The sequence below is a fragment of the Plecotus auritus genome (assembly GCF_963455305.1).
Source record: "Plecotus auritus genome assembly, chromosome: 10".
NCBI lineage: Eukaryota > Metazoa > Chordata > Mammalia > Chiroptera > Vespertilionidae > Plecotus > Plecotus auritus.
In genome coordinates, this window is record NC_137785.1 from 8,737,374 (window position 1) to 8,757,141 (window position 19,768).

At 45.1% G+C, this 19,768-nt stretch overlaps 1 protein-coding gene across 2 annotated transcripts; it reads right to left on the bottom strand.

The window, feature by feature from the left end:
* Window positions 1–259: 259 nt before the first annotated feature.
* LOC308235007 (uncharacterized protein) lies at window positions 260–18,582 on the bottom strand. Of its 2 annotated transcripts, XM_080643595.1 has the most exons (4): window positions 18,010–18,258; window positions 17,038–17,164; window positions 11,601–11,718; window positions 260–6,887 (listed from the first exon to the last, which is right to left on the bottom strand). In XM_080643595.1, exons 3-4 carry the CDS (start codon window positions 11,623–11,625, stop codon window positions 4,732–4,734), a joined length of 2,181 nt encoding a protein of 726 aa, XP_080499721.1. In that variant the 5' UTR covers window positions 11,626–11,718; window positions 17,038–17,164; window positions 18,010–18,258; the 3' UTR covers window positions 260–4,731. The 2 variants fall into 2 exon arrangements, with proteins under 2 accessions (XP_080499721.1, XP_080499720.1); XM_080643594.1 differs by lacking the exon at window positions 11,601–11,718 and having other exon boundaries at window positions 18,010–18,582.
* Window positions 18,583–19,768: the final 1,186 nt, after the last annotated feature.

The following is a 19,768-nucleotide window of genomic DNA, read 5'->3' on the forward strand; positions in this document are numbered from 1 at the left end:
TATGATGTGTCTTGGTGTGGTCCTCTTTGGATTCCTTTTGTTTGGGGTTCTGTGTGCTTCCTGGACTTGCAAGTCTATTTCTTTCACCAGGTGGGGGAAGTTTTCGGTCATTATTTCTTCCAATAGGTTTTCAGTATCTTGCTGTCTTCTTCTGGCACCCCCATAATTCTGATGTTGGTACGCTTGAAGTTGTCCCACAGGCTCCTTACACTATCTTCAACTTTTTGGATTCTTTTTCTTTTTTTTTGCTTTTCCGGTTGAGTGTTTTTTGCTTCTTTGTATTTCAAATCTTTGACTTGATTCTTGCGTTCCTCTAGTCTGCTGTTGGGTCTCTGTATATTTTTTATTTCAGTCAGTGTATGTTTAATTTCTAGTTGGTCCTTTTTCATATCTTCGAGGGTCTCGTTATATTTATCAGACTTTTCTAGGATATTCTTGAAGAGCCTTATAACCGTGGTTTTGGATTCTATATCCAATCATTTGTTTTCCTCCATTTCTTTCGTTTGTGATCTGCTTCTTCGTCTCCCCATTTTTCACTGCTTCCCTGAGTTGGTAGAGTAGCTTTGTGTGCTAGGTGTCCTATATGGTCCAGTGGGTCGGCCTCCCCAGTTAACCTGAGGTGGACACTCTTGGTGCACCCCTTTGTGGACTGTGGGTACAGCCTTGTTGTAGTTAAGTCTTGATTGTTGTTGGTATCCTGGGAGGAATTGACCTGCAGGCCAGTTGGCTGTGAGGATCAGCTGTGTCTACACTGGGAGATTTTCGGTGCTGGAGACAGCCTTATAGGATTAGTCTTGCCAGATTGCAAAAGTCTCTGTGCTCAGCTTGGAAGGGGTGGAGTCTCAGGGCGGGGCAGACAATCTTGGCTTCCCATCAGCCCTGCCCTTGCACTCGAGTCTCCAGACCTCTGTCTACCCTGGTTCCCAAGTTTCCACCTTACAGTCCAGATTTCCCCCGTAAGAGCGTGGGTCCCCAGGGGCTCACCTGGAACTGCGGTTCAGTGCAGTCGGAACTGGGGTTCAGTGCAGTCAGGACCTTCTGACTTCCTTCCGCTAGGGATAGCCTGTGGTAACCTCTGCAGTCAGTCTTTGTGCACACTCACGCTTCCAGACCCCTGCCGCCGGGGCTCCTCTGAGTCTCCGAGTCTCTGTGTGCCTTTCTCTCTACCAGACAGTCCAAACTCCCCCTGTATGAGTCTGAGTACACAGGGTTTCGCCCGGAACTGAGGTTCAGTGCAGTCGGAACAGGGGTTCAGTGCAGTCGGGGGCTTCTTTCCCTCTCCCGCCAGAGAAAGCCAACCAGGCACTCCGCCGCCCTTCCTCTCTGCGTGCGCATGTCTCCATACCTCAGCTCTTTGCCGCTCCTTCTCCGTGAGATTTCCTCTTTCCTTCTAGTTGTAGAATTTCCACTCAGCCAGCTTTCCTGTGGTTCTGGATGGTGTCCGTTCTATCTTTTAGTTGTAGTTTAGAAATTGTTGTGTGAGGCAGCAGTTTAGGTGCTTACCTATTCCGCCATCTTGGTTTCTCCTATAATTTCCTTTCAATGTGCATGAATTCATGCACTGGGCCTCTAGTTTTTAGATAAAGAATGATTGATCAAACAAAATATTCTCTAGGACAGCGGTTGCCATCCTTTCGGTCCTCACAGACCACCAGGAGTCCATGGACCACCAGTTGGCGACCACTGCCCTAAGATGTGGTGCTTGAAAATACCTCACACACTGGAGGAAAAATGCCAAAATGTACAACCAGTTTATTTTAAAGGAACAGTTTATTGACTTTTAAAATATATATTTATTGACTTCAGAAAGGAAGGCAGAGATAGAAGGAACAATGAGAGAGAATCATTGACTGGCTGCCTCCTGCACACCCCACACTGGGGTTTGAGTCAGCAACTTCAGAATATACCCTGACCTGGACTCGACCCATGACCACCTGGTTCATAGGTCAAAGCTCAATGACTGAGCCATGCCAGATGGGCACAAGGATTTTATTAATTTTTGGAGAGACGAGAAGGGTGAGGGAGAGAAACACAATGCAAGAGTGCAACATAGACCAGCCATTTCCTGCACCCCCCATTCCAGGAACCTAGCCCACAACGCAGGGACACGCCAAGCAATTCAACTGGCAAACCCTTCTGTACATGGAATCACACCCAACCAACTGAACCACAACATCCATGATGATCTATTCAGTTTAGACCACAATGTGCTAATCTTTTTTTTTTTAAAGAGAGGAAGGGAGAGGGATAGAGAGTTAGAAACATCAATGAGAAACATCAATCAGCTGCCTACTGCACATCCCCCATTGGGGATGTGCCCACAACCAAGGTACATGCCCTTGACTGGAATCGAACCTGGGACCCTTGAGTCCGCAGGCCGACGCTCTATCCACTGAGCTAAACCGGCTAGGGCCAATGTGCTAATCTTTGTAAATTGAAACATTCAAACACTCAACGACTCAGATTATGCACTCAATTTTTGACAAAGGTAAATAAAACATAGCTATATAAAGAATTATATAGAAATGTTGATACCAACTTTATTAGAAATAACCAAATATTCATAAAAATGGATAAGCTATTGGTGATATATTCAAAGGTAAGAATATTTATCAGGAAAAAAATGGGTTACTAATATATCTTTAATGAAACTCCAAATATTTATGAAACATAAATTAAAGCAGTAAAATACTTAGAAAAAGCAAAGTACTCTATTCAAATGGAATGTAAATCCACGGATATTGGAAAGCTGGGAAGAACGGGGACAGGTTAAAAGAGGTCATGATGCAATTACACAGTGACAGACATAGTCAGCATTATGACTGTAATGATGGTTTCAGTTTCATGCACACATGAAAATTTACAAAATACTAAACATGTATTTTACTCATTATAGCTTTCAAAAATGTTTCAAGATTTAAAAATGTGTAAATTCAAATATATTGGAAAAATAGGTTTGGCAAATCTATATTCAATCCACTTTCTTATGCCCTCTGGGCGAGAATATCACCTCAGTGACAGAAAATGTAACAAGCAATAAAGAACTTTCACCCAAACCAACAAGAATGCTGGCTGAATCACAAAAGCCCCATCTCTAAATGAGAGATACCCTTTGCCTTTATCCATCCTTTTCTGCCAGCTCAGCAATGGCTCTGAGGTGAACATCTTAGAGGGTACAGGAAGCCACAAAACCTCTTGATTATATTCAATGACAATGACTGTGTCCACAGAAGATAAACATGCCTGAAAATCCTCAGATCTGTGTACACAACACTCCTATAGTCTTTTTCTCATAAACATTTCTGGATGCACGTTTAGATGAGGAAGAGTCCATCGAATGGGCTGCAATTCCCTCCAAAACTCATTAGGTAGTGTTTCTGCAGTGAAAGGGTTTCCCCTAACAGCGATGGTTCTCACACCAGTGACCATCGCCCATGGAATTGTAGGCTAAGGGCACATGGCCCTCTGGAAGTCCTGGGCAACAGATTACCTTCAAGTGTATGGGCATCCCTTAAAAACAAGAAAAAATTCACACTGCTGGAAAACATACTTAATGTTGTCACAGCTACCCACTCTGTGGATTGATCTCTGGGTCCCAAAGCATCCATCTGCACATGAGGACTAGAGAGGCCACAGTATTTCCTAGGAAAATATGGGCAGCAATGTGAATTTGGCAACTGCTGAGCTAATTTCTGCACCATATTGTTTCCTGAAAAGCAAAGAATGTTTGAGACCCCACAAAAGTTGTTCACCTCATCATGCTTGGAGAGCCCCGATCTCCTTATAAGTTAAACCACACAGTAAATAGAACACCCAAGATTAAAGCCTTAGGAAGAAGCCTTCATTATTTTACAAAGAAGAGAGACATGAGACTGGCAATTCTTGCATTGATGACTTAGGCACTCAATAAATTCATCACTGGCATCTAGGAAAAGTGTGGTCTTGAGAATGGCAGTCCCTCTGCAATACTATGTTTTCTGGGCCAACACTAATCAGTCCTACGTGCCAACTGGTGGGAGGGAAAACAATTACCAACCAAGGGCTCAAGTATTCCTAATTTTCTTCAACAAATTAGACAACAGAGTTAGCTTTCCCTGGCACGTGAGGATGGTGATTGATGCCATCTGTAGGGGCTTTAAACATGGCTCAGATAAAATACCTTCAGCCACAGAAATATGCAATGACATAGATCTTATAAATGCGGCAACACGTCTCTGTATATTGGAAAGTGCAACATAGATACATAAGGTTCAAAAATAAAAACAAACACAATAGGAAAAACACTTAGGGTAGTGTACATAATCTGGGTGATTAAATGTATGAAATACAATTCAGACACAAGGGACTTCACAAAATTTCTTCCATGATTGCTAAGACCTAATTAAGAAACTACATTTCCTATACATCTAAGAAATTTCTCACATTTGGACTCATAACTGCAGAGTATATTTAGAAATTTGCCTGAGAGATATCTCATGTTAATTACACTCATAATGGTTTTCTCCTGTGTGAACTCTATAATGATATTGGAGACCATTGCTACTTTTGAAAGATTTCCCACATTCACCGCATTTATAAGGCTTTTCTCCAGTGTGAATTTTCTGATGACAATGAAGGTCACTGCTACTGGTAAAAGATTTCCCAAAATTCACTGCATTCATAAGGCTTTTCTCCTGTGTAAACTCTCTGATGATATGGAAACCACTGGTACATGGGAAAGTTTTTCCACATTCACTGCATTGAAAAGGCTTTTCTCCTGTGTGAACTCTGATGATATTGCAGACCAGTGCTCCTTGTAAAAGACTTACCACATTCAGTGCATTTATAAGGCTTTTCTCCTGTGTGAACTCTCTCATGATATTGGAGACCAGTGCTACTTGTAAAAGATTTCCCACATTCACTGCATTTATAAGGCTTTTCTCCTGTGTGAACTCTCTGATGATATTGCAGACCATTGCTACTTTTGAGAAATTTCCCACATTCACTGCATTTATAAGGCTTTTCTCCTGTGTGAACTTTCTGATGACGAAGAAGGCCAGTGCTCCAGGTGAAATATTTCCCACATTCACCACATTTATAAGGCTTTTCTCCAGTGTGAATTTTCTGATGACAATGAAGCGCAGTGCTACTGGTAAAAGATTTCCCACATTCACTGCATTTATAAGGCTTTTCTCCAGTGTGAATTCTCTGATGACAATGAAGGTCACTGCTACTGGTAAAAGATTTCCCACATTCACTGCATTTATAAGGCTTTTCTCCAGTGTGAACTCTTTGATGATATTGGAGACTATTAGTACATGTAAAAGTTTTCCCACATTCACTGCATTTGTAAGGCTTTTCTCCTGTGTGAACTCTCTGATGATATTGGAGACCAGTACTAAATGTAAAAGATTTACCACATTCACTGCATTGATAAGGCTTTTCACCTGTGTGAACTCTCTCATGATATTGGAGACCAGTGCTACTTGTAAAAGATTTCCCACATTCACTGCATTTATAAGGCTTTTCTCCTGTATGAACTCTCTGATGACTACGAAGGTGGGTGTTAGTGGTAAAAGATTTCCCACACTCACTGCATTTATAAGGCTTTTCTCCAGTGTGAACTCTCTGATGACTGCGAATGTGGTGGTTAGTGGTAAAAGTTTTTCCACATTCACTGCATTGATAAGGCTTTTCCCCTGTGTGAACTCTCTGATGATATTGGAGATGAATGCTACTTGTAAAAGACTTTCCACATTCAGTGCATTTGTACGGCTTTTCTCCTGTATGAATTCTCTGATGACAACTAAGGGCAGTCCTCCAGGTAAAAGACTTCCCACAGTCACTGCATTTATAAGGCTTTTCACCTGTATGAACTCTCTGATGATTATTAAAGTAAGACTTAGTTGTAAAAGATTTTCCACATTCACTGCACTCATAGGGCCTTTCTCCAGTGTGAACTCTCTTATGACAATGAAGTTCGTTGCTAGTGATAAAAGACTTCCCACATTCACTGCAGTGATAAGGCCTTTCTCCAGTGTGCACTCTCTGATGTCGACAAAGATTAGTGCTACTGGTGTAAGCTTTCCCACATTCACTACATTTATAAGGCTTTTCTCCAATGTGAACTCTCTCAAGACAATGAAGGTTACTGCTCCTGGTAAAAGATTTCCCATAGTCATTGGACTCAAAAGGCCTTTCTCCTGTGCGAACTCTCTGATCATAAAGGAGGGCACTGCTACTGCTAAAAGCTTTTCCATAGTCACTGCACTCATAAGTCCTTTCTCCAGTGTGACCTCGATGTCGATAATGAAAACTAGAAAATTTGGTAAAATATTTTCCACATTCAGAGAAAACAAAACACTGACTTCCAGCATGGACACCCTTTTCCTGAATAAACGTGTGGTTGCAATTAATGTCTTTCTTATTTTCTTTTCTGGTGTAATCATTTTTTCTCCTTTGAAATGTCATCCCTGGCGTTGAAATAGCATTTGGACTGTACTTGGTCTGGGTAGCCTTTAGGTGGAGATGTCCTGACCCAGTAAGGTCACTAGGCTCAACCTCCCCGCATGTGAAATGATTCTGCAACACACTGAAATTGCAGCTGTTTGCACGTGAGATCCTGTCCACACCTGTATTGAAAGTCTTCTCTCTCACATGCTGCTGGTGAAATTTTACACTGAAGTAAAACCGTTTTGCACATGCCCCACATCTCAACAGTATCTGTCCGTGTTGTGTCCCCTGCAGCTCAGTCAAGTGGAAAATGTTTCCCAAGACGAGTCCACAACTCTCACAGGGGTGGCTCTTCTGGGAAGACAAGGCTATCTTAGGATTCCTTGCATGTGACACTCTTACAGAAACGTTCTCTTCAGTGCGTGCCTCTACATTCTCTGCTCCACAGCAGCAACCTGTACAAAAGAAAACGAAGGTGAAATGCATGTTGCCCTTATGAAAACAGAATATCTTCACCACAAATGTTTATCTGTTATGACTAGGCATGATTCCATAGAAAGATTTTCAAGATGAGAGAGTTAGACTCTATAGAAATTGCTGTTATACGTAACGTGGCCCCAAAAGTCAGTCGATAATGAAAAACTCACTAAGAGAGGGACAGAATCACAGCATGGGATACAAAGAAGAGAGGAAGTCTCTACTCATTATTCCTGTATAAAGGGATTCCTTAGGAACTTACATGCAGGCCATGTGAGTCAGTGTAGAATAATTTAATGCTGCTCAAAGCTATAAAAATTAATTATATTAGAGCACATGATGTTCAACATCAATATAATAATACGAGTGCACTCCAAGGCGCTTCAGACATGGACGAACGTTGGACTGCAGTAAACAGAGACCTGAGAAAGAGGCAGAGGTGCAAAGTCCCGAGCGGTTAAGTTTATCTGTTGGCTGGGAATCTGAGTAGAAATTATCATTATGAGATCTGAGAAGTTGGCAAAGTATGAAGAGTAAGCACAAACTAGCATAACTGGGTGAGGAATGGGCAACTGCAACAAACACTGGGTTTCTAGCTATGAATGACCCTTCAACAAGGCAAGACTGCCTGTGGGTCCACTGTGTTATTCATGAAGTCGTGTTTCTTCTGTGATACACAAATTATTCTTCCCCTTAAATCCCATTAGAGCCGTTGCATGGGATAAATGATGCAAATCTTCAAAGGAAAACAGAACAGATGGATGGTCAACACTGTGATAGAACAACAAAGGATAAATGAGATCACAGACACAAGACCCATGGAGTGACATCAGCAAGATGGCAGGGTCAGAGAAATGAGCATCTTCGCCCATCCCAGTGTAAGTAGACAGCTATCCATGAACAAAAACCCCATAGGAAATGGGAATAAGAGTACCATGAAGAGAAACAGTATTACAAAACACAAATAAAGCAGAACTGTACAGAAAGGATGAGTGGAAAGACTGGGTGAACAAACATATTTGAAGATACCTACAGTCAGCCACTGTGCTTCTGCTATCATTGACCATAGTGGCTTCTTCAAAAAATACAGGAAATCACTGTGTTTAAAAACCACAGAATGCCTTGACCAGTGTGGCTCAGTTGTTTGGAGCATCGTCCTGTATACCAGCAGTTGAGGATTCAATTCGCAGTCAAGGCACATATCAGTATGTGGGTTCCATTTCCAGTTAGCTTGTGTGCATAGGGCAGATGATGGATGTTTCCCCCACACACTGATATTTCACTTTCTCTCCCTCTGTCCCTCTCTCTCTCTTTCTCTCTGTCTCTCTCTCTCTTCCTCTCTATCTGAAACTAATCCTATCTAATAAAAGAGTAATATGCAAATAGGCCATCAGTCCAACACACAAGATGGCTGCCCATATGTGGTCAAAGATGGCCACCCCTATGTGGACACAAGATGGCCACCACAAAATGGCCAGCAGGGGAGGGAAGTTGGGAGGGTCCAGGCCAGCAAGGGAGGGCAATTGTGGGGACCACGCCTGCAAGGGAGGGCAGTTGTGGGCAATCAGACTAGGAGGGGAGAGCAGTTGGGGGCGATCAAGCCTGCAGGCAGGGCAGTTGGGGGCGATGAAGCCTGCAGGGAAGGGCACTTAGGGGTGACCAGCCCAGCAGAGGAGGGCAGTTGAGGGCAACCAGGCCTGTAGGGAAGGGCAGTTGAGCGAGACCCAGGCCAGCAGGGGAGAGCAATTGGGGGGGACCAGGCCTGCAGAGGAGGGCAGTTAGGGGTGACCATGCCTGCAGTAGAGGGCAGATAGGGGTTATCATGCCTTCAGGGGAGGTCAGTTAGGGGTGACCACACTGGCAGGGGAGGGCAGTTAGGGGCAATCCGGCTGGCAGGGGAGCAGTGAGGCATCAATCAGGCTGGCAGGGGAGTGGTTAGGGGGTGATCAGGCTGGCAGGCAGAAGCGGTTAGGGGCAATCAGAAAGGCAGGCAGGCGAGCAGTTGGGAGCCAGCAGTCCTGGATTGTGAGAGGGATCCCAGATTGGAGAGGGTGCAGGCTGGCCTACGGGGACCCTCTCCTGCCCCGCCCCGTGCACGAATTTCGTGCACCGGGCCTCTAGTAATAAATAAATAAAAATTTCAAGGTAGCCAAACACAAAACAGAACTCAAAAAAGTCTAGAGTCAAGGTAAATAAAAAGACAACCTATCAAAAATCATGTATAAAATTCAGAAAATGCAATTCTAAGAGGAAATTTTATAGGGATAAATGCCCACATTATAAAAAAGGATCTCAAAAAACCTAACCTGCAATCTCAGGAATTTAGAAACAAAACAAGAAAGTAAACCCAAGGCTGCAAAGAAAGAACAATAAATATTTGAACAAGCATCAATAAAATTGAGCTAGACAAAATTATAGAATACCTAACGTATTTTTTGGGGGAAAAATACAAAAATTGGCAAACCTTGAACTAGACTACAGGAAAAATAAATAAACAAGCCTCAAATAAAGGAAAAAGAAATGAAAGATAAGACATTAAACCTGACACTATGAACCACAAAGCCTCATAAGAGATATTGATGTCAGGAGACAACATGACCCTCCATAGAGAAATTTGTCAAGATCCCATATGAGCTTCTGAAATTAATAAACAAATTCAGAGCCCTGGGCAGGTAGCTCAGCTGTTGAGTGTGTGGTCCCGATGCACCATGGTTGTGGGTTTGATCCCCCATCAGGGCACATGTAGGGGACAGCCAATAAATGCTTACATGGGTAGAACAACAGATCAATGTTTCCCTCTCTTTCTCTGTCTCCGTTCCTATCTCAAAAATCAGTAAATAAAGGCTACCTAGTACGGCTGAGTGATTAAGCATCTGGGAGGCAATCAATTGATATTTCTCTCTCTCTTCTGCCTCTACTCTTTCTCCCTCTCCCTTTCTCTCTCTCTCTGTTTCTAAGAAAAAAATCAATGGGAAAAATATTCTCACTATTCAGGTGAAGATAAAAAAAGAATAAAGAATTTAATTCACAAAAGCTATAGGAGAGTAGGTCCAAGATAGCGGTATAGGCAAAGGCCTGTACTTGCTGCCTCCCACAAACACATCAAAATTACAACGAAAATACAGAACAACCATCAGCCAGAATCGCTGGAAAGCTGGCTGAATGGAAGTCTTACGACTAGAGAAGTAAAGAAGACAGCACAATGAGACTGGTGGGAAGTGAGGAGGCACGGAAGGTCCTGTACCCATGAGGGCCACTTTTTAAATTGGGATGGAGGTCGTCTCTGAAGAGTTCACCTGGCGGAGGAAGGGGTCTCAGACCCACAGCTGATGCCCAGCCCAGGGTCCCAGAGCTGGGAAAAGAAGTCCCCACAGGCAGTAAGAACTAAGGGCTGTAAAAAACCAGGGCGGATTGGGTCTCTGGGACACAGAGGCTACAGGAGTCCCAGCTGCTCTTCTGACAATGTCAGCACCATGAACTGAACTTACAAACTACCGCTTCCTCTAAGCTCCAGTGCCAGGTGAGGCTTGAGCGGGGGCAGGTGGAGGGGCGTCAAGACACATAGGAGGAGAAACTGGACTGACTGGCATCAGGGCAGGAACTTGGGGGTGGCTTTATCCTAGACACAGGTGCTTGCAGCAGTCATTATACCTATTCTGGGACCTCCTGGGTGGCACGGCTCACTGGCAACCATTTCTGTTAGCTCCGCCCTGGTGATTCCCTGAGACCACACCCCATCCAATTTAAAACCCCACCCAAGCTTGGTGCAGCAGATTTTACATATGAACTAGAGGCCCGGTGCACAAAATTCGTGAACTGGGGGCGAGGGGGTCCCCTCAGGCCAGCCTGTACCCTCTCCAATCTGGGATCCCTCTCACAATCCAGGACTGCTGGCTCCCAACTGCTCGCCTGCCTGCCTTTCTGATTGCCCCTAACCGCTTCTGCCTATCAGCATGATCACCCCCTAACCATTCCCCTGCCAGCCTGATAGATGCCTAACTGCTCCCCTGCCAGCCGGATTGCCCCTAACTGCCCTCCCCTGCCAGTGTGGTCACCCCTAACTGACCTCCCCTGAAGGCATGATAACCCCTATTTGCCTAACCCTGCAGGCATGGTCACCCCTAACTGCCCTCCCCTGCAGTCCTGGTACCCCCCAACTGCCCTCCCCTGCAGGCCTGGTCCCCCCCAATTGCTTTCCCCTGCAGGCTTGGGTCTCCCTCAACTGCCCTTCCCTACAGGCATGGTCGCCCCCAAATGCCCTCCTCTGCTGGCCTGGTCACCCCTAACTGCCCTTCCCTGCAGGCTTCATCGCCCCCAATGCCCTACCCTGAAGGCCTGGTCCCCCCCAACTGCTCTCCCCTTCTGGCCTGATCGCCCACAACTGCCCTCCCTTGCCGTACTGGTCCCCCACAACTGCCCTCCCTTGCAGGCCTGGACCCTCCCAATTTCCCTCCCCTGCTGGCCACTGTGTGGCAGCCATCTTGTGTGCAAATGGGGGCGGCCATCTTTGACCACATGGGGGCAGCCATCTTGTGTGTTGGAGTGATGGCCAATTTGCATATTACTCTTTTATTAGATAGGATGGCCTATCCATGCTCAGGTTAAAATCTGTCATACAAGTTGCAGTTGGGTCAGGGAGCCCCAAACCTATCATTAAAAGGCCCAAGAACTGGCTCCAGCATTAGACTTACTTGCTTCACAGCTGGGCCTCATCATGGCACTACCAAACTCGATACAGAGAGGAGAATCTGCAGATCTCTCTGTACATCCTGCTGGGTGGCTCCAAGACGAGGCTGACTTTACATCTCCCTGGAGACACAAGAGCCAGTGTACCCAGTGGTCAGTGTCATACCATACCAGCTTACAACTCTTCACATCCATAAGCAACACACTCAATGGGCAGACTCACTGAGCAACAAAAGCCCCACTGAAGCAAGTCCTGAGTGGCAGTGAGTGCCATAGATGCTAAAAGCCTCAACAAAATTCTAGCAAATCGGATCCAGCATTACGTTAGAAAGGTCATACAGCATGATCAAATAGGATTTATTCCACGGATAAAAGGATGGTATAGTATCCACAAATCAATAAACATGATACATCACATAAACAAACTGAAAGAAAAAAATCACACCATCATATCAATTGATGCAGAAAAAGCATTTGACAAAATCCAACACCCTTTCTTGATAAAAACTGTCAGCAAAGTGAGAGTACAGAGGTCATACCTCAAAATTAAAAAAGCCCTGCCCTACCTGCTTTGGCTCAGTGGATAGAGCATCGGCCTGCAGACTGAGGGGTCCCAGGTTCGATTCCGGTCAAGGGCACATAACTGGGTTGTAAGCTTGATCCCCATTGGGGGACATGCAGGAGGCAGCCAATCAATGATTCTCTCTCATCATTGATCTTTCTATCTCTCTTTCCCTCTCCCTTCCTCTCTGAAATCAAAGATATATTAAAAAAAAAAAAAAAGCCCTATATGACAAACCTACAGCCAACATCATACTCATTGGGCAAAAACTACAACCATTTTCCTAAGAACAGGAACAAGACAGGGATGCCCACCTTCACCTCTCCTGTTTGATATAAAACTGTAAGAGCTAGCCATAGCGATCAGATAAGAAGAAGAAATGAAAGGCATCCAAATTGGAAAAGAAGCAAAACTGTCATTATTCACAGATGATATGATATTGTACCTAGAAAATCTTAAAGACTCCCTCAAAAAAGTACTAAATATATTAAATGCATTCAGCAATGTAGCGGGATACAATAGTAACACCCAGAAATCTATGGCTTTTAAAAATATATATATTTTCTTGATTTTTTTTTTTAACAGAGAGGAAGGGAGAGGGATAGAGAGTTAGAAACATCGATTAGAGAGAAACATCGATCAACTTCCTCCTGCACATACTGGGGATGTGCCCGCAACCAAGGTACATGCCCTTGACCAGAATTGAACCTGGGACCCTTCAGTCCGTAGGCCGATGCTCTATCCACTGAGCCAAACCGGTTAGGGTTCTATGGCTTTTTTATACCCCAATAATGAACTCACAGAAAGAGAAACAAACAAACAATCCTGTGTCCCATTGCAACAAAAATATTAGGATACCTAGGAGTAAACTTAACTAAGGAGGTCAAAGACCTGTACTCGGAAAACTACAGAAAGTTGAAAAAAGGGACAGAAGAAGCTATAAACAACTCCAAGAATATACCGTGTTCATGGATTGGTAGAATCAACGTAAGTAAAATGTCCATACTGCCTAAAGCAAGCTATAGATTCAATGCAATCCCCATTAAGATACCAACGGCATATTTCACAGACCTATAATACATTCTCCAAAAATTCATGTGGAATAAAAACAAAAAACGAATAGCCGCAGCAATCTTGAGAAAGAAGAACAAAGTTGTTGATATCAAAATACCAGATACCAAGCTATATTACAAAAATATCTGGTGCTGGCACAACAACAGACATACAGAACAATGCAATAGAAGAGAAAACCCAGAAATTGATCCAAGCCATTATGCTCAATATTGGACAGCGGAGACAACAGCATACAATGGAGTCAAGATAGTCTCTTCAATAAATGGTGCTGGGAAAATTGGACAGATACATGCATAAAATGAAACTAGACCACCAAATTACAACATATAGAAAAATAAACTCAAAATGTTTAAAGGACTTAAACGTAAGAGGTGAAACGATAAAAATTTTAGAAGGATCCATAGGCAGCAAAATATCAGACATATGTCCTAGCAATATCTTTACCGATATAGCTCCAAGGGCAATGCAAACTAAGGAAAAAATAAACAAATGGGACTACATCAAAATAAAAAGCTTCTGCACAGTAAATGAAACCATCAACAACAAAAAAAAAGAAAGCCCACTGAATGGAAGAACATATTTGCCAATGTAATCTCCGATAACGGTTTACTCTCCAAAATTTACAGGGAACTCATACATCTTAACCAAAGGAAGATAAAAAAGCCAATCAATAAATAGACAAAGGACCGAAAAAGACACTTTTCGAAAGGGGACATACAGAAGACCCAGAGACTATGAAAATATGCTCAAAGTCACTAATCATCTGAGAGATGCAAATCAAAACAATGAGATACCATCTCACACCTGTCAGGAGGGCTATCATCAACTATTCGACAAATGACGAGTGCTGGCGAGAATGTGGAGAAAAAGGAACCCTTGTGCAAAGCAGGTGGGAATGCAGACTGGTGCAGACACTGTGGAAAATAGTATAGAGTTTCCAAAAATATTATATATGGAACTCCCATATAAGCCAGTAATCCCACTTCTAGCAATATATCTCAAGAAATCAGAAACACCAATCAGAAAGGACATATGCACCCCTATGTTCATAGCAGCACAATTTACAATAGCTAAGATTTGGAAATAGCGTAAGTGCCCATCAGCAGATGAATGGATTATAAAACTGTGGTACATCTACACAATGGAATACTATGCTGCTGAGAAAAAGAAGGGACGCCTACTATTTGCAACAGCATGGATGGTCCTGGAGAGCATTATGCTAAGCAAAATAAGCCCGTTGGAGAAAGTTAAATATCAAATGATCTCACTCATTTGTGGTCAATGGGGGAAAGAGGAGACATATATAATACAATATATAATACTTTAAACAATAAATAATTTTTAAAAAGGAAATAGTGAAGATAGCCATAACACACAACATAATCTACAGGTTAAATGCAATCCTGAGGATAATCTTTATGGTATTTTACAAGAAATGAAAAGAGAATCTTGAAATGTATGGAATTAACAAACTCGAATAGCAAAAACAAACTTGAGCCAGAACAAAGCTGGTGGCATCACACTTTCTGACTTCAATTTATTACCAAGAGAAAGCAAGCAAACGCTGTGTTGCTAGAGAAACACAGACACATACATCAACAGAACAGAACAGAATTAAACCCAGGCACATACTTAAAATAATCTTTGACAAAGCTGTAAGACACAGAAAAAAAGGAAAGAACGTTTCTTCAATGATTGGTGCTGCTAAAAATCAATACTCACATGTAAAAACAACAATACTGGACACTGCTGATAAAATTTAACTCAACCTGCATGACAGAATTGAATGTCAGCGCTAAAACGTAAAAACTCCTCAGGACAACCTAGAGAAAAAGCTTTGGAGATTTGTTTTGGACAGGATGTTCTGAATGTGACACCAACCACCAGACAAAACAGAAAACACAAACAGTCCTCATTAGAACAAATAAAGAAAAAAAGCTTCTTCACAGCACAACAGCAATAAACAAAATGAAATGAAAGGAAATCTAGAGAATGGAAGGAAATACTCCCAAATCATATGAGGGAATCGATTGGAGAGATTGTGAATTTGACTCTAATCAGCACGATAAAGAGAATATTGCGATATAGACAGAAATTCACACAAATGGAGTTCCCAGGGAATAGTAAAGGTATGTAAATACTATACTGCAGGCAAATAATGCAATGACTCTGTCTCAAAAGGAAACTCTATATGCACATTGAGTGGCCAGATTATTAAAATCTCTTAACACATAATAATCTGGCCACTCATTGTACATCCTATGTAATAAAAGGCTAATACGTAAATTGTCCCCTCGACCAGGAGTTCAACCAGCAGGCAGGCTGGCCATCCGCCCATGTCCTCTCCCCCTGGGCAGGCTGGCCGAGCCCCACCCATGCATGAATTCATGCCCGGGCCTCTAAAATAATCTGGCCCCTAAGTGTGTATGTGTGTGTGTGTGTGTGTGTGTATACATACACACACACACACACACACACACTTAGGGGCCAGATTATTATGCGTTCAGAGATTGTAATAATCTGGCCACTCAGTGTATAACTTCATTAAAAATACTTAATTGCTAAGCACTAGTAACAAGCATCTGAACTTGCTAGAGAAATGGTGTCACTAGACCTGCTGAATGCACTGTTGACAAAAACATGGACTTTGTAGAAAAGTGGGCCTGGGAGTCCAGTATCTGAGAAGCACAATTAAGCACATGCAAATATAGGTGTTGTGTATGTAATAAGCAATCCTATCTAAGAAAGAGGTAATATGCAATTTGACCATCATGCCCCCACAAGATGGCCTCCCCCATTTGGTCACAAGATGGCCACCCCCATGTGATCACAAGATGGTTGTCACCATGTTGTCACAAGATTGCAGCAGGGGAGGGCAGTTTTAGGCAATCAGGGGAGGGCATTTGGGGGTGATAGTGCTGAAAGGGGAGGGCCGTGAAAGGGGATTGGGCCTGCAGGGTAGGGCAGTTGGGGGCTACCAGGCCAGCAGGGAAGGGCAGTTGCAGGTGACCGGGCCTGCAGGGGAGGGCAGTTGGGGGGGGACCAGGCCTGCAGGGGAGGGAAGTTGGGGGGATCGGGTTGGCAGGGGAGGGCACTTGGGGTGACCAGGCCAGCAGGGGAGCAGTCAGGCATCAATCACGCTGGCAGGGGATTGGTTAGGGGGTGATCAGGCTGGCAGGCAGAAGTGGTCAGGGGCAATAAAGCAGGCAGGCATGTGAGCAGTTGAGAGTCAGCAGTCCTGAAATGTGATAGGGATGTTCGAATGTCCACAGGGATCGAGCCTAAACCAGCAGTGGGACATCCCCTGAGGGCTCCCAGATTGGAGAGGGTGCAGGCTGGGCTGAGGGACATGCCCACCCGCACCCCCAGAGCACGAATTTCATGCACCTGGCCTCTAGTTAATATATAAAATGTGCAAGTTAATCTAAAAAATCATAAACCAAAAAATACAGGTAATAAACAGGATAAGGATGTAGAGACAATTCTTCAAAAAATATATACACATGACAAATAGGAATATGGAAAATGCTTTCCTCACTGATCAAGGTGGAATCCCTTAGGCTTCCTGCACCACTACCAACCACAAGTCCTTCCCTGTGAACTTAGTACAGCGGGGAGAATTGGGACTTCAGGAAAGAAGGGAGCAGTGGAAACAGACCCACCCTCCCATGGACACCAACTACCCAGGAAACTGGAAAATCAAGCAGAACCACAGTCTACACGGGAGGACACAGCACACCCTGGGAGATGGGGCCTGGGAAATCCCAAAGCCAAGTCCAGGTCACTGGTGAGAGTGAGGGTCTTACCCAGCGAGGATACAAGTTCAAAGTTCTCCAGCATCACATTCAGGTACAGCTGTCTCTGACCCTCATCAAGGAGGCTCCATTCCTCCCTGGAGAAGTACAGGGCAATGTCCTCAAAGGTCACGCCAACCTGTCAGAATGGAGAGAACTGAAACCAGAGCTGCCTTTCTGAGAACCCCCACTCCTACTCCTTACACATCTTCCCCCCCCCCCCTCAACCTTCTCCAGGGCACCCGGTTAGTGTGGACACCAGGCCCTAATGCCAGTGCAGGCTGCTCTCTCATCACAGTCCCATTACTCACTGGGATTGCCCTCAGCAGAGCAGCTGGGTTGGGTGGGAAGGATTGGGGGAGGGGAGGGGAGAGAGCAATGCCATTTAAGGTCTGGGCGATGCCTGCAGGGCCCCAGCCTTCCTGCCAAGCAATTCCACTGCAGTCTCCTAGATCATGCCTCCAAGACAAAGCCAAGCCTGGGTTTATGCTTCGCTTCTATGTCCCCACACCAGGTCCCGGGGACCATCAGCTCACACTTCCTCCAGATGTGCACACCACTGGGTAATGTCCAACTCCTTCCCATCTTCAGACCCAGGTTCACTCCCTCAGCTCTGCCCCCTTCCTGCTCCAATGCCACTGGGTCTCGCTGGACTCACCCATGAACTTGGCACATGGCATGTAGAGAAGCTTGTCTTCCAGCCGGGTCCAGGACCACCCCAGGCCTCTGATGGACCCCACAGACGGGAAAGCCCCAATGAGTCTGTGACGTCCTCCCTGCAGCCTCTGATCTGTCCGCCAATCCTCACAGCCCACACCCTCAGGGGAACCTCGGATGCAGTCACCCCTGTCCTCTCTGCCCTGCACTGGCTGTGCCTCAGAAGCCACAACACTCCTCTCTCCCCTCCGCCTTCCTCACGGTCCTCCACGCGGGACTGAGCTGAGGACGTGACAGGCGCCAGCACCCAGGCGGACAGGAACTCACCTCAGCGAAACTCCTCAGCGCGGGCGCCGCCATGGCACTCTGTGGGCCCAGCGGGGCGGGAGCAGCGGGAGAAGCTGCTGCCCAGGGAATGGCGGTCCCTGTCCGAGGCCTGGCGTGGGTCCACGTAGCGACTGGGAGCTTCAATCCCAAGTGTGAGCTGTGAGCACCCTGCAGGCTCCCACCATGGGCTGTGAGGCGGGGAGCACCACTGTTCTGCCTTCTCCACGGGACCCTGTGACCGGGAACTCCGGACCGCCTGAGAACACAAAACCCCGCAAGGAGGACTAGTCCCTCCCACAGAAACTGCCTTTTCTCAGCCCCATTGGCTCAGCCTGCTGTCATTCCATACATCGCCTTCTGGGTAATGTAGTTTCTAGGCTCCAGGTCCGGAATTCTGCATTTCCTCAGCTGACTCCAGGACTGGATTTAGGGTCAAATAGCCCAAGAACACACCAAGTGTACTCAGGGCCCTCCAGCGCCTTCAGGGAAGATGATTTCTAGGGCAAGTTTGTTTCTCCTGCACCTGACTGGCTGGTTTTGCATATCTTTCTTCAGGACCTGCTCTTTCTGAATGGCAGGCATTGTTTCTTCATTCAGGACATTAAGCATGTCTCTCCTTCAGGCCTCATGTAGCTGGCGAGATTGCTCAAGTGTCCAACCTGCCTCCATTGAGTCCATTATACAAAGTTAATGTCACAAAACAGACATTCATACTTAAGAGCATCTGCTTCTGATGCCATCTGACATGTCAGCTCTGCAGAGACAAAACCCTAATTCCCGAGGTCTCCTGTGGGTCAAACTCTGTGCTGGGATCTAAGGGGAGCCAGACAAACAGCAGCTCACTCTGAAAGAAGGTTCCCCTGGAGAAACCACTGCAGTTGAGAAAGGATGGCGTTCCTCCGGTGAGTGGACCAGGTTTGGGGCTCAGGGGCACCAGGTAGGACCCCGGGAGGTGCCACTCTGCTGATTTAGCAGAATTGAACTGGGAAACTCTGGGGGCTCCTGGACCTCAGCCCAGGACCCGGCCCGCATCTGGAGAAAGTGGACGGACACTTCTGGACCTGTTGACAGAATCGGTAAGGGAGGGGCCCCTAAGAGTCAGGCCCACTCCGAGTGAGATGAAGGGGGAGCTTGATCACCTCTGTGGAAGTCATATGGCTAACTCAGGCAAATCAGGAATCAGGTGGACTGTTTAAACTCTGAGTAAATATCTGGTAGAAGTCAAAACTCGGACTGTCTGGTGTATGAATGTAAGTGTGAGAGTCTGCGTGAAGCAAAAGCTACTTTGTGCCGTCTGGCTGTACACGTGAGAGTGTTAGTTATCTCTTTCTGTTGTTTAATGTGTTTAAAGATTAGCAAACCCCATTTTAGGGGGAAGCCTAATTGTGTATGGTAAGGCTGATTGCTGTGACAGACTGCAGCTCTCCCAAGCAACTGTTAAGAATTCTATTCTCGCCGAAACCAGTTTGGCTCAGTGGATAGAGCGTCAGCCTGCGGATTGAAGGGTCCCAGGTTCGATTCCGGTCAAGGGCATGTACCTTGGTTGCGGGCATATCCCCACTGGGGGGTGTGCAGGAGGCAGCTGATCGATGTTTCTCTCTCATCGATGTTTCTAACTCTCTATCCCTCTCCCTTCCTCTCTGTAAAATATCAATAAAATATATTTAAGAAAAAAAAAAGATCATTCTTGCTCTCTATCACGGAGGGAATTAGCCCACTTAGCTAATGAAATTTTGGTCTATGTTTGTACAGTAGAGGC

Coding starts and splice junctions, on each gene's coding strand:
- LOC308235007 (XM_080643594.1), bottom strand. CDS start 18,042: ATGGCGGCGCCCGCGCTGAGGAGTTTCGCTGAG. Junction 17,165..18,009: donor CGCTGAGGAGTTTCGCTGAG/GTGAGTTCCTGT, acceptor CCATTCTGACAG/GTTGGCGTGACCTTTGAGGA. Junction 6,888..17,037: donor TGAACTTGTATCCTCGCTGG/GTAAGACCCTCA, acceptor TCTTTTGTACAG/GTTGCTGCTGTGGAGCAGAG.